At 41.4% G+C, this 15629-nt stretch overlaps 1 protein-coding gene across 6 annotated transcripts in view; it reads left to right on the forward strand.

Moving 5' to 3' along the window:
* The window catches only part of RAB28 (RAB28, member RAS oncogene family), a 98822-nt gene that overhangs the window by 64191 nt on the left and 19002 nt on the right, over window positions 1–15629 (forward strand). For 2 of the 6 annotated variants that reach the window (XM_075066590.1, XM_075066591.1), the window contains exon 6: window positions 7248–7305. The exons of the other annotated variants lie outside the window; for them this stretch is intronic. In XM_075066590.1, coding sequence (XP_074922691.1) covers window positions 7248–7305 — 58 coding nt within the window. The remainder of the gene's footprint in view (window positions 1–7247; window positions 7306–15629) is intronic. 6 annotated transcript variants of the gene reach the window in all.

Genomic DNA, 15629 nt, shown 5'->3' on the forward strand with positions numbered 1-15629 from the left:
CTCCCCAGAGTACAGAATGAGTTGGCGGACTATCTCAGCAGGTCGTTCCATGGCCATGAGTGCTCCCTTCACCCAGACGTTGCGAACTCAATCTTCCATCAGTGGGGATTTCCCCAGACAGACCTGTGCACCACATGATGGAACAGGAAGTGCTAGCAGTTTTGCTCTTTCCTGAATCACAGTCCGGGTTCCATCGCGGACGCATTCCTCCTCCCATGGAGAGACCATCTCCTTTACACATTTCCACCCATTCCACTTGTTCACAAGGTACTCCTCAAGATCCAGAGGGAACACACTTCGGTGATATTGATGGCTCCAGCCTGGCCCCACCAGCATTGGTACACATCACTCCTGGAAATATCCGGGGAAGCTCCAGTCACCTTGCTGCTCTTCCCAGACTTACTAACACAGGATCATGGCCGTCTCCAACACCCAAGCTTTGAGTTCCTGCACCTCATGGCATGGAAGCTCCATGGCTGAATCCAATGGAGGTTTCTTACTTGGACCCAGTTAGACAAGTCCTCCTTGGCGGTAGAAAGACTTCCACTAGGGCTACCTACTTTGCCAAGTGGAAGAGATTTTCAGTCTGGTCAGCACAGCAACATTCGTCCCCAACACTTGCCTCCGTGCCACTTATATTGGACTATTTCCTCCATCTCAAGCAGCAGGGGCTGTCTGTGTCATCAGTAAGGGTTCATTTGGCCACCAGCTCCTCCTTTCACCCTGGAGCAGAGGGCAGCTTGATCTTTGTTAACCATATGGTCAGTCGCTTCCTTAAGGGTCTCAACAGACTATACCCACAAGTCTGACAGTCGGTTGTGGCTTGGGACCTCAATCTGGTCCTTTCCAGACTCACGGAACTACCCTTTGAACCTTTGGTGATGTGCCCCCTGCTCTCTCTCTCTCATACAAAGTAGCATTTCTAGCAGCAATACCCTTCTGGCCGAGGTTATCTGAGCTCAAGGCTCTGACATCAGCGCCCCTATACACTGTGTCCTTTAAGGAAAAATTTCAGCTCAGACTCCACCAGGCTTTCCTCTTGAAGGTTGTCTCCCAGTTTCACATCAACCAGGACATCTTCCTCCCAATATTCTATCCTAAACCACACTCAAGCGGCAGGGAGCACTCATTGGATGTCCACAGTCTTCACTCATTGGATGTCCACAGAGTGCTAGCCTTCTATATTGAGAGGATGAAGCTGTTCCAAAAGTCAGTCCAGTTATTCATGGCAGTGGCGGACAGGATGAAAGGTCTTCCTATCTCTTCTCAGCAAATTTCATCACAGATCACGTGCTCCGTTAGTGCTACAACCTAGCAAAGGTACCCACTCCTCCAATCACTGTGCACTCCACCAGGGCTCAGGCCTCTTCAATGGCTTTCCTGGCAGAGGTTCCCACCCAGGAAATCTGCAGAGCAGCAATGTGGGCCTCCATACACACTTTCACCACGCACTATGTGATCACCCAGTAGGCCAGAGACGATGCGGCCTTTGGAAGAACAGTGCTCCAATCAGTGGACGACTCCGACCTCGCCTCCAGAACTTGGGCTTGTGAGTCACCTGATTGGAATGGACATGAACAAGCACTCGATGAAGAAAAAAAAGTTACTCACCTTCTCGTAACTGTTGTTCTATGAGATGTGTTGTTCATGTCCATTCCAATACCCGCCCTCCTACCCCTCTGTTAGAGTAGCTGGCAAGAAGGAACTGAGGGGGTGGCAGGTTGTCAGGACTCTATATTGAGTGCCATGAAGGGGTGACTCCAGGGGGCTTCCAGGCCAATCTGACGGAGGCTGTTATGGGAAAAATCTTGTGGCTACTGTGCATATGCACACACACACATCTGATTGGAATGGACATGAACAACATCTCAAAGAACAACAGTTATGAGAAGGTAACTTTTTTTGTCAGGCCTATAGATCTATGTCTAGATAACACTTTGAAGATCTTTGATTGTATCCTTCCACACTTCATATATCACTTGCCTTCTAAGGTTTAGAGAGAGTCCTAGTGTAACCCTTGTATAGCAACTTTCCAGCTGGTCAATAATTTTTTGGACTGTTGATAAATTTGTCAATATCATAAAAGTATTTCTGTTCTTGTAAACTTTATTCAAGCATTTTAATTTAGGCTGAAGACTAGAAGCAGTTGATCTGCTGAGAACAAACAAGTACACAAAAGGTGTGATGTTTATATTTAATAAAACTCTTAAAATTGCCACTTTACTGAATTTTCAAATTACAGAGTTAGCATCTTGAAGGAGAATTAGGCGAAGGAATTAAAATATCCAGAAGAGACAAACTGCACATCACGTGAAGGCAAGAAAAACTGAACATATACATTGTAGTCCAAATTCAGCCCTTCAGGGTGGTTTCACACACATAATTGAGGGCAGAATGTGGCCATGTGTGTATCTACCAGATGAGTGTTAGAAACATGTAAACTGTACACTTAGTATATTCACTGTAGTCTATCTGAATGTGCTTGTATTCCAGTACATTCTTTCTCTACAGTCAATCAAAATTTGTTGTAATTTTTACTGAGAAGCTCTGGTTTTATATTTTTTTTAACTATCATTTCAAAGCAATTGGTGATAATTAGTCACAGAAGCTTTAAGATATCAGAAGAACTAGGCTGTTAAGTAGGATTTGATGCACATGGAACAATTAAACAGCAATAGCGCAGTTACTCTGAGTCATTATGTCATGTCAGCTCTATGCACCTCAGTTTCCCCATCTGTATAATATGGCTAATTATACTTACCTTTCTTTGTAGATTGGTTTGATATCTAAAGATAAGAAGTGTGATATGAGGGGGTTTTGTGTGTATAGAAGTTGTTTACATGAGCAGTTCATACTGGAGAATCCATGGAATGTGTTACTCTGAGATTTGCTCTTAATGCATTCGTTTCAAGTGGGCATATATTAATACATTGATATGTAAGGATAAAATTTCTCTATCACATCAAATCCTATTTTACATTACTTTTGTGTACAGATGCCTACAAGATACTTGGCATGATGTTTGTATTCCATTATAGCAACAGTTACAGCAGCTGCAGCCCTTTCAAAGGGGACACTTTTCTGTTTGCGATATGCCTGTATTTACAGGCCAGTATCTAAACCTTAGACCAAAAATATTTATCTTTACTAACTTCAAATATTTAATTAATTCTTCATATTAATTTAATAGTGAGATAATTCCAAGAGACTGAATAAAGTCACTCTTGAACTCTGAGGCTGAAATCCTGTGTTGAAGTTAGTGGGAGTTTTACCATCGACTGCGGTGATTTGGGAGAAGTAGGATTTCACCACTAGACACTTATGAGTTGAAATTAGTGCTTTGTGTTATTATAAAGACAATTTCCTCTAAGTTTTCTGTAAAATCCTGAGATCCTGTGAAGTTATTAAATTCTAATGATCTTTATACAGATAATATACAGACAAATAATTATTTCTAGATTAACTAAAAATTAATGATTGTTTCACAGTAAAATTCATTAGTATGACACGCTGCTTACTAGCATTTAACTTGTAATGAATATACCTGTTTGTTGAGCAAGTAAATTAAATTATGTTGTTTTAGATGCATGCAAATTGGGGAAAATGTAGGGAGAGATGTTGAAAGAGAAGCTGATCCATCCTTGGCTCATAGCTATATTGGACTAGCACCATCTTCTGATCGTTTAGTACATTACATCTTTCATGCCTTTGACTAGAACAGAGAGAACTCTACAGGAAAATATTCATTCAGTTTGGGTTTCAGTAACCTTAGTACCTTAATATATTTTTCTTCTTGTAAGCTGCACTGTTTATAAAATAGCTAAATACTGAATATATATTATTAGCGTTTGCATTGGTTTTATTGTAGTAACTGTAAATTCTATATTTCATTATATTGTTTAATTTATGCAGTATAGAGAAGCCTCTAATGTCAGTTCTTACAAAGGAACATTGCTTTTTGCACCAAATAATGTCTTTATTAATTGTTTATCAGTATGTCATTAGTAGATTAATGAAACCAAATTAATTTAAACTCATCGATGGTGTCTGTGATGTTTGAAATATATTTTCACTGTGGATTACAGAGAGGATTCTGATATTCTTTCTGCCAGCCAGCTGTGTTTCAAGGCACATGGTGATGGTACTAACTAGGGAGCAAGCCCAGTAAAGTTGTGGGAACAGCTACTAAGTTTCTTCATTCTAGAGGAAAATATTTTTTCTTGAATTTATATTTACTGGAATAGAGCATTTATTGTCCAAATAGGTTAATTTGAATTAAATTGAAAGAATGAAGTGCAATCATCATGGAATTAAACACCAATTTAAATGGTTTTGAAAGCAGCATTTCCGTAAAGTAAATCCTCCCCTCCACATCGCTCAAAGAGTGGGTAAGAAAATGTGAATATGAAATTATGTGATAACTTAAGTCTTTTGGAGACTGAAACAAATGCTTTTGTACGAGTTCATTTACTTAAAAAATTGTTTGTTGTGTGACTGTTGTGCTTGTAAAAGGTTGACAGTCCTCAAAATGAACTCTTCTGTTTATTCATTGAAAAGACACTCGGAGAGGAAATATTGTGCAAATAGAGATTCAGACAGCCGCAAAACACCACCATTGTCCTTACGCTGTATTGTGATGCTTGTTACTTGTATGGAGTGATTGCCATTTGTCTGATATAGTTAGTATTGGTGTCTGAGAGGCTGCTACATTTCCCAATATTTGGTCTAGCGTGCCTATGATAGATCAGATTGTATCTACAGTAACTCCTCATTTAATGTTTAGTTATGTTTCTGAAAAATGTGACTTTAAGTGAAACAATGTTAAGCGAATCCAATTTCCCCATAAGAATGAATATAAATGGGGAAGGGGGAGTAGTTCCATGGAATTTTTTTTTCTCATACAGTACAGTATTATAGTTGGGAGGTGCCCCCGCCTTACCCCACACAGGTGCAGCCCACCGGTACTGGAGATAATGAGGCAGGCAAGGAGGCTGAAGGTGCTGTAGGCTAGGAGAAGCATGTTGTGCAGCGGCAGCTTCCCGACTCTGCAAGCACCAGGGGCAGGGGGCTCAATCCTCGGCCTGCCCATGCCACCCCTTCTTCTAAGTCCCCACCCTTAACCCTTCTCCTCTTCCCTCCCCTTCCCCCTTTACTCCGCATGCTCCTCCACCCCTCTCCCTCCCCTGCCTCCTACCCACGGCAATCAGCTGGCTTGCAGCGTTCAGGAGGGAGGGGAGAGGAGCAAGGGCTCCTCCTCCCTCCCCTGCCTCCCAAATGCTGCAAACCAGCTGATTGCCGCAGGCAGGAGGTGGAGAGGGAGGGAAGAGGTGTGCCGGGTCTTTGCTTCTCCCTGCTCCTTCCTGCCTGCGGCAATCAGCTGGCTGATGACGTTCAGAGGGCAAGAGGGATGGGGGAGGAGCAAGGACATGGCGCACCTCTCCCCTCCTTCCCCTGCCTCCTGCCCATGGCAATGAGCTGGCTTGCAGCATTCGGGAGGCAGGGGAGGGAGGGAGAACCTGCGCACTGAGTCCTCGCTCTTTCCCCCTCCCTCCAGAACGCCGCAAACCAGCTGATTGTCGCGGGCAGGAGGCAGGGGGATGAGGGGGAAGGCGCTGATCTGCAGGGTCTGCTTGTGGGTGGGAGGCGCTGGGGGGGGCATAGGGGAGCTAATAGGGGAGCTGCCAGCTGTGGACAAAGCAGGCAGCCAAACGACTTTATAGCGAAGCATTGCACAACTTTAAATGGACCATGTTCTGTAATTGAGCAGGGATGTAAGACTGAAACGTTAAGCGAGAGGAAGTTAAGTGGGGAGTTACTGTAATTGGATGCCCAAATTTTATAGGATGTGTTGGTGGGTATCTTGGATTTGCTGTTTTGGTTTTTTTTGTTTCATTTAAATATAGCATAGAAAATTGTTTTACTGACCTTGACATTTATACTGCAGTAATCACTGTGGCATCTTGAATGATTTATATAATTATACAAATCCAGCAAAAAAAGGCTAGCCTTGGATTTTCTTCTTTCATCACCAGCACAGGTCATGTTTTCTTTTTCTTCCCTCCCTGCATATAGTTATGTTTAAAACTTAGTTGTACGTATATTGATGTTTGAGACAGAAGTAACAGTTTTAATTTACGCAACTAACTTCCATTGGTCAAGTGCCTTTATCACAAAGTAACCAATAATCAGTATTTACTGATTGGCACCGTGGTGCGAATCTGAACACAGGTGCCAAGGAGTCGGTGGCAGGAAGGATAGTATGTTGGACAGAGCAACAGACTTGGATTCAGGAGAACAGAATTCAGTTCTGCCTCAATGAGAGACTTTCTGTGTGACCGTGAACAAGTTACTTCATTTGCCCTATACCTCATTTTCCAATTTGTGAAATGAAGCTATCACTTCCTTACTTTGCAGGGGTGTTGTAAGGAAGAAATCTTGTTAATAATTGTGAAGCACTCAGATACTCTGGTGATGAAAGCAATGTAAGTACCCGGATATCTAGGTAGACTGTAATGGGGATTGAACAATCCTCTCCACTACGCAGTGGCAGTCTCTCCTTGAGATTAAGCTAAAGCATACAAAGGCGACGTTGCTTCTGAATGAGATTGTCTACACACCAGTTTAATATACTTTAATTTCATATCTTTAATTAATTTGTCTTAACTTTCTTGAATGTCCCTGCATTAATAAGCTCTTAGTCACGCTAGGAATTGAGGAGCTCAATGGCTGGCGATAGGACAAACCAAAACCAACAGAAAGCTGTAAGCTTGAATTCTTGTCTCCTTCTCCCTCACTCACTCAGAAAAGTGAAGGATAAATCATTGTTCCTGTGATATGTTTGAAATTAAAATATATTGCAATTTAACTCGATTGATCTGTCTAATTAATACTGTCTTTTTTTTTTAACATCATCTTTGTTTCTTAAAGCATTTGTGTTAGTGATAGGATTAAGAGCTAAAGATGTGTCTGACATGAAGGCAAAGCAAAACACAAAAGAGATCAAGTTCAAATTATCTGTATAGACTTAGTTTGTTCAGTCAATGACTCTATGGTGCCTGTAAAATTATCTGCCAAGAATATATCAAAAATGAAATAAGAGGGAAATGTCCCGTTGCGAAAAATATCTTTCATCTACACTATGTAATGTTCTCTCTTTCAGTGCTTCTAAGTAAATTGTTATATAAACTTCTTGTATCTTTTTTTTAGTTCTGAAAACAAATTGAAGCATATTCTTTTCTCCCTTTTAGTTCCCCTTAAAAATGCTATGAAGGTTGTTTTGCAAGCAATATCAACATATTTCCTGAGGTGCCAAACATTTGACACACATATTGGCATTTCCATACTAAAGCCTGCTTGCCAAGGGTGAAAGTAATATGAAACACTTACTGGTATGGGGGCATGGCTCTGGGCCCCCGGAAGGGGTGGGACCTTGAGTAGAAGGAGGCGGGGCTGGGGGACAGCCTCCCCCAGCCAGCCCATCCATACTGCCTGGTCCATGCCGCCTGGGGCTCCGGCAGCAATTTAAAAGGGCCCAGGGCTCTGGAAGGTGCTGTGGTAGCAGTGGTGGTGGCCAGGAGCTCCGGGCCCTTTTAAATTGCCAGCCCTGGGACAGCTGCCTCTTTTGTCTCCCCTCCAACCCTTGTCGGCAGCCCTGCCAGTATGGTCTCTACCAGCAGGACTGCCGACAGCGGGACAAAAGGGGCAGTAACGTTAAAGCATTGCTGCGGCAGCACTTTAATGTTGACTGCATATGGGCCGGTACTGGCTTCTTACCGATACACCATACCGGCCTACTTTCACCCCTGCTGCTTGCAGATATCCTCCAGAGATTAACACAGTCGGCTTGTTGCTTCTTATTGGAATCTGCTCTTACTATTTGACTGATGCCAAATTTAAATCCTGGAAGCCTTGTATTTTTCAATATTGCCTTGTTGCTAACAATGTGCAAGAACTAATATATTTGTTGAAGCCTTAATGAGAAAAGAATGCTGGCATTTCTTATATATACACCACTACTTCGATATAACGCCACCTGATATAACACAAATTTGGATATAACGCTGTAAAGCGGCACTCTAAGGGGGCGGGGCTGTGCACTCGGGTGGATCAGAGCAAGTTCAATATAAGACAGTAAGATTTTTGGCTCCCAAGGACAGCATTGTATCGAGATAGAGGTGTAATCTGTTTAAATATGACTTGAATGTCCTTATTAAATCTGATTATTTTCCTTTCAGAAGATTAATCTCTAGATTAAAACCATAACAATGAACATAAAAAATACAATAAAGGAAAACTTGCCCCATTATGTTTAACTTCCGCTACTTCATGTCTTAGAAAACTGTTAGGCCTATTGCATGAATGACCTAATACGTACGTGTACATATGTTGCCAAGCTCATTTACTGTGTGAAGAAACCCCACCACAGATCCAAAACCTTGGTGCACATTACTTGTTTTAGAAGCAAGAGTAATCTTCATAGTTTTTATATGTTTATACTGGTGCCATGCTCAGGAAGTGTATCTACAAAAGGAAGTCTGCACAAAACCATGCAGATCTCACCTCTGCTCTCAGAATACTCTTTTGAAGCTCCTGTTATCAAGCCTTTCTGGTTTTAGAGGAGCCAAGATTGTGATGAAAAATTTCCACCTTACATTCCCTCTAGTAGGCATAAATTTTCTTGTGCCTATGTCTAGCACTCTGCCTGAATTTGGTCTTTGGTTTAAAAAGAGTTAAAATTATAAAATGAGCTTTTTTTCTTGATTTGTTCTGAAATGCATATTTTTGATACCTGTGGTTTCTGACAGAGAATGAAGCTTTAAAAATATGTTGTGTAGATTAATGGAGTTTTTGAGCTATCAATTTCTAGTATTCTGTAACAATAATTTTTAGATATTTTCATGCTTTTGTAGGAGAAAGAGGCAAAGTAATCGCTCTTCTAAAATGCTAAAATATGGCACACTCTATTATTACTCTGCCTTAACAATTCTTCTAATATGGTATCTGATTTGTTGCTATGTCCTCATAAAGAAGCATCAGCATTAGAGTGTATATGACAGTGAGAAAGTAAACACATGCTTGCAATCAAATTAATGTATTTCATCTGTCTTCAACTAATAACAATCTGTCATGCTATCTATCTGAGCAGGGGCATAAACAGTTTATTTTGTGTTTGGAATAACTTCCTGGAGGTAGTTAATGTGACATGTAGTTTGTCTGAAATGAGTATAACCAGATCAACACTCTAGATGTTTTCTCGATAACCTAAAAAATTACTGAGAAAATCTGTACTGGAACTATATTTATATTTCACTTTCAGCTTCCTTAAGTCAGACGGGTAGTATACGTTTCACCAGGACTTCATTGAAAGTGTGTTCTTTTCTTGGCATCTGATACAGTTTTAGTGTGAGAAAAGGATTACAGGCATTAATAGAAATTTAAGTATAAAAGGTTGCAGTTCCCATTCTGACACTAAGGTTCCATTGTTTATCTTGTGAAGGAGAGTGCATTATATTAATGCTAATTTACAAGTGTCAAGTCAAAGCTAGTTTTTTAAAAGCAGTGTCTCTCTCTGTAGGTGATAGACAGTGTATAACAGTAATGAGAAGAAATGATCTAATACTGAAATAATGCGGCGAGGTGATTGATTAATGCATATAACTCCTCATATGTCGTGTTTACCCGTTTATCTAAATATCGTAGATAAGTTTTGTTTTTTAAATGAAAAATTATGCTTAACCAGAAAATGACAATGTACTCAGTCTGAAAATCTTACAAAATACAACTCCTCTATCTGGCGCATCCAAATAGTTGTTACAATTAAGAGCTAATTAATTAGTAGCTCCTGGACTTAGCTGGGGAGCAATAGGGCACAGAGTAATAGATTCAGGCAGAAGACAGCTATAACTTTGGGGTGCTGGGAAATACAAGAGGAGGAACCAGATAGCACTAGTGGCCTAGGAGGGACTGTATCTGGCCAGGACTTTGGGCCCTGCCAGTCAGCAGTCTGGTAGGACATTGCTAAAGAGCATGCCAGCTAGACCTAGTAAACTGGTGCAGTAAATCCTGTTGCCCAGCATGTATCTCCTAATACCCCAGTGGCATCATGTCTTAAGGCATGATATATTAAACCACTTCTGCTATGGTATGCCCATTCTCCTTCTCCCTACTGCATTAATAGCTAAGCACAACAAAGCATGAACCTTAAGTATCTGAGGTGAAGTTAAAATGACTGTAGTGTTTTAACTACATTGTTTCATAGAATCATAGAATATCAGGGTTGGAAGGGACCTCAGAAGGTCATCTAGTCCAACCTCCTGCTCAAAGCAGGACCAATTCCCAACTAAATCATCCCAGTCAGGGCTTTGTCAAGCCTGACCTTCCTACATTGTTTTCCCATACAAACCAGAAAGAAGACAATTCACTTCATCACTTTATTGTGTGATTGAGTTAAGATGCTCGAGTTTAAAAATTTCTAGTGAAAAAGGTCATCTGACACTATAGTAATCAAATAATATGAAAAAGAAAAAATATTATATCATGGCCATTTAGATAGTGACCCAGGAGTATTTTAGAAGAAAAAATATGGACATAATATTAAGCACATGTAAATGAAATTAATAAATTATTAGTGCATTTTACTTGTCATGTCTGTGTGGGCTAATTGTGATAGCTCATTGTTTATACTTTGTGTAATTTTATAACTTGTATGAACAGCTGCAAATACTTTGCAGAAAGGTTTATATTTCATTTTCCACAACATACTCTATAAAAGAATATACTTATAAGCAGGGCTATAGATTAATAAGAATATGTATTCATAACTTAAACTATCCTTAATTACAGTTAAATATGAAATTGTGAAACTGTCCATTTTAATGATAAAATCAGATAGTTGTAAATGCATGTACTATATAGTGCATACTTATACGCCAAATAATGTAACATTGATATGTGAAAGTTTAAGCATAAATATGAGAATTGTCTGTTAATGATGGATGCCCTCACAATACAGTTAGCACAACTGTACATTTTTAAATTAAAGACGTATCAGATTTAGACTGGGGAAGCCCTTGTGAAATGACCTTTACAGATCAAATGTGTTAATGTATATGGTTTTTAAAAAATGAGTAGCCTAGCAATTAGTGGTAGATACAATATCTTCACATAAGCATAGTTCAGGTTCTGTATATGGCAGTGGTGCCATATAGGTTAGATGAATGTTCTGGAGATCCATAAGAAACCCTAGCAAACCATTGAATACACACATACAGTGATCTTGCCTAAAATGCATAGTGCCTGATCCTTTCCACTGCTCCTAGCACCCAACACAAGCACCATGCTGTTTTCTGAGCTGCCTTTAGATTGCCTTGTGAACTGTGTGCTCCTGTTCCCTCCACTATTGTGTGGCATTCATGCTGAATTGTAACCCTGCCCTGCCCTGCCCTAATCCAGCAAACTCTCTCATTCCCTGTGGAGTTCTGGGTAGTGTTGGTGCAGAATGCTGGCAGCCATATGGTGAGTGGAGATTACTACTATATGTAGCTACTTTTCCCATCTGTGTGGGCCTTTGAACTGTATTTCTGCATAATTGCTTCTCTCTCTGTGACATAGGGCCATTTGAAAGTATGTGTAATTATTGGTTTTTGTAGGTTTTTTGAGTTGTTACTGTTATTCTCAGAACTTGTCATTTATCAGCCGTGAGATGACTATTTTTGAAATATCTTTACCATGACATACAGTATTTTACTGATTGCCCAATAAAACATCTTTTGGCACTTATTGGCCTGTCGCAGTAGTTACTAGCTTTGTTACAGGTCTATATAGTAAGTTACATTAAACAGGTTTTATTACTAAGTCTTATTTTGAGACAATACATGTCCCTTCTGGATTTGTTGAAATCAACTTCTGCTAAGATAGTAAAATTAGTCCCTGTTTTATTTTTTTGAAATCAGTGGGCTAGAGCTAATTAAACTGTTCTGATTATTAGATTTTTGCATGTTTACAGTGGATTGGAATGTAAATGAAAGACAGTTGATAAGTGCTCTGCTGCAAGTTTTTTTTATTTTGGTATATTGAGGTTGTCACCTAAATGGTACAAATGAAATGAGTTTAGGATCAGTTTAGTTTCTGGTGTCCACATCACAAAGCTGTGGCTGATTTTAATGCAGCTGGAAGCTTGTGCTTGGGAGAGGCTCAAGGCGGACATAGCAGAAGGATTCGATCAAGACTGAGGCACTCTGGAGGTTGCACAGGTCTTTTTGTGGTTCATCTGACATTTACCAGTGTTTGCCTGTACCAATGCACCTAACTTGGTTTAACCTATTAATAGAAAATTGCTGTGGCTCATTCCTAATTGCACTTACAAAGCAATGCTGTGATGACTGAGAACATACTCTGTTTTCTTGTTTTTGCTCAGTATTTTTCATACTCTTGTGTGATACATACTATATGTATAATATATTCTCTACTCTGCTTTCCTTTACTTTTTGAGGTTCTGCATTGCTTTTCAACCTTTTCACTGCAAATAAATGTGACAAACAGCAGTGTTTTGGAGGAAGATTTAGATGTTGTTCATCACCTACAACCCAAAGTTGTGATCTTCTCAAGTCTCCCAAGTTAAGTAGCATCAGTTGAGATCAGAACTAACACAGCTACCCCTCTGATAAAAGGAAGCCTAGGTGTTTCAAGGTATTGGTAATTTAGCAGTTGTTACTTTTCATTTTGAATCATTTCTGAGCCAATATCTTCACCATGATAAGGGAGCATAACTAGCCAGTCATCTGCGCTGTCCCTGTTGCTATTAATTCAAAGAAAGATACACTCTCAAGATAAAGAATTCTGGGCCAAATTCTGGCTGAAGCTTGCTCACAAATTATAGCGGACCTCCAAATGGGTACCTACGTCCAATAGGCTGCAAAAGTAGTGTTAATATACATACCTTATTCAGGTCAAGACCAGCCCTGTGCGTAACCAATTTATGCAGTCTGTTCCTGTCAACTATAACTTGAAAAGATATTTAAACTTGCTTTGTTTACTTCATTTTCGAAGTCCATATGCCATCTGATTTAATCAGAACTAGAGTTTCCCATTCCTCAAAATGCAGATATAGTGTTATTTATTCCAGCAAGTTTTTAGTTGAAACTTTGGACTGAATTGCTCTTCTAGAGCAGGTAAGCCATTCCTTGTGTGCGAATAACGTGGCTTTTGCACAGCAAAATATCATCTTTGCAGGGTCGGTGCTTCCATTAGGCAACCCTAGGCGGTTGCCTAAGGCACCAGGATTCGGGGGGCGACATTTTGTGCACTCCCCATGGGGTGCATGGGAGCTTCTGGTTCCGCTCCCGTCGCACCGCCGAAGAAGGACCTTCTGCCGACGTGCCGTGGAAAACAGCGGCAGGTCATTGAGCAGCTCAATGACTGCCGTTGTCGCCTGCGGCATTTTGACGGACGGTCCCTCTTCGGCGGCGTGATGGGAGTGGAACTGGAAGCTCCCACGCGCCCCGTGGGGAGCGCACAAAATGCCGCCCCCCGAATTCTGCCTAGGGTGCCAGAAACTCTGGCACTGCTCATGCATCTTTGTATATGAAAATTCAGAAGTATTGCTTGAATTCTGTCTTCCTATTTTACGTTTTAAGAAATTATCTGTCTGAAAATACTTTTAGTTCGTCTATCACTATATGATGTAGGATCAAGCAAACATAGTTATTCCCCCAAATAGGAAATATTTCACAGCAGGCATTTAGGAATAATGGTTTCCATTATGGCGGCGTACTTCTTCCATCATGCTGAATAGTAACACATAAAAGGAGTTTTGAAGACAAAAATGTAGGGTTGAAAGGGACCTTGGAAGGTCATGAAGTCCAGCCTCCTGCACTGAGGCACAACCAAGTAAACCTAGATCATTCCTCAGAGGTGTGTTTGTCCAACCTGTTCTTAAAACTTCCAATGACAGAGATTCCGCAATTTCCCTTGGAAGCCTATTCCAGAACTTAACTACCTGTGTAGTTAAAAAGATTTTCCTAATACCTAACCTAAATCGCCTTTGCTGCAGATTAAGCTCATTACTTCTTGTCTTGCTTTCAGGGGACATGGAGAACGTTGATCACCATCCTCCTTATAACAGCCCTTAACATGTTTGAAGACTGTACTTAAATTTCCCCTCAGCCTTCTTTTATCAAGATGAAATGTGCCCAGTTTTTAATCTTTCCTCATAGGTCAGATGTTCTAAACCTTTGATCATTTTTGTTGTTCTCCTCTAGACTCTCTCTAGTGTCCACATCTTTCCTAAAGTATAGCCCTCAGAAGTGGACATGGTACTCAAGCTGAGGCCTCACCTTTGCCAAGTAGAGCAAGACTTTTATCTCCTATGTCTTAGATATAACATTCCTGTTAATGCACCCCAGAATTATTAGTCTGTTTCAAATTGCATCCGACTGTTGACTCATATTCAATTTGTGATCCACTCTAACTGCTAGATCTCTTCAGCAGTCTTACCACATACCTACTTATTCCACATTTTGTAGTTGTGCATTTGATTTTTTCCTTCTGAAGAATAGTACTTTGCACCTGTCTTTATGGAATTTCATCTTGTTGATTTCACACCAATTCTCCGGTTTGTCTAGGGTATTTTGAATTCCAAACCTGGCCTCCAAAGTGCTTGCAGCCCCTCCCAGCTTGGTGTCATCTGCAGATTTTGTAAGACTACTCTCCAGTCCACTATCCAAGTCATTAACACACATATTGACTAGTACCAGCACACATCTTATAGTAATTTCATTTAGACCACATTTCTTTAGTTTGCGTATGAGAATGTCATAATGGACCATGTCAAAAGCCTTACTAAAATAAAGGTATAACATGTCTGCTGCTTCCCTCCACCCCGCCAGTTCAGTAGGCTATCCTGTGCTTGGTACAGTAACTCCTCACTTTGTCATCCCAGTTAATGTTGTTATGTTGTTATGTTGCTGATCAATTAGGGAACATGCTCATTTAAAGTTGTGCAATGCTCCACTCTTACGTTGTTTGGCTGCCTGCTCTCTCCACAGTTGGCAGCCTCCCTATGCCCCCCTCAGCACCTCCTGCCCGCTGGCAGACCGCGCAGATCAGCGTCTTCCCCCTCCTCCCCTGCCTCCTGCCCACGGCAATCAGCTAGCTTGCGGTGTTTTGGGGGCAGGAGGGAGGGGGGAGAAACGAGGACTTGGCACGCAGGCTCCCCCTCCCTCCTCTGCCTCCTGAACACCACAAGCCAGCTGATTGCCCCGGGCAGGAGGGAGGAGGAGGAGCAAGGACTCAGCACGCCTCCCTCCTCCCTCCTCTGCCACCTGCCTGCGGCAATCAGCTGGCTTGCGGCGTTTTGGGGGCAGAAGGGAGCGGGGAGGAGCGAGGATTCCGTGCGCAGCCTACCCCTCCCTTTCCTGCCACCCGAATGCGGCAATCAGCTGATTGCCCCAGGGAAAGGGGGGAGCAAGGACTCTGCATGCAGGCTCCCACTCTCTCCCCTGCCTCGTGCCCGGGGCAATCAGCTGGCTTGCAGCATTTAGAAGGGAGGGGGAGGAGCGAGGACGCAGCTTGGGAAGTAAAGGGGGAGGAGGTGGGGGAGAGAAGAGGCAGGTCAAGGATGGGGGTTTGGG

The sequence above is a fragment of the Chelonoidis abingdonii genome, chromosome 5, assembly GCF_003597395.2.
Source record: "Chelonoidis abingdonii isolate Lonesome George chromosome 5, CheloAbing_2.0, whole genome shotgun sequence".
Lineage (NCBI taxonomy): Eukaryota > Metazoa > Chordata > Testudines > Testudinidae > Chelonoidis > Chelonoidis abingdonii.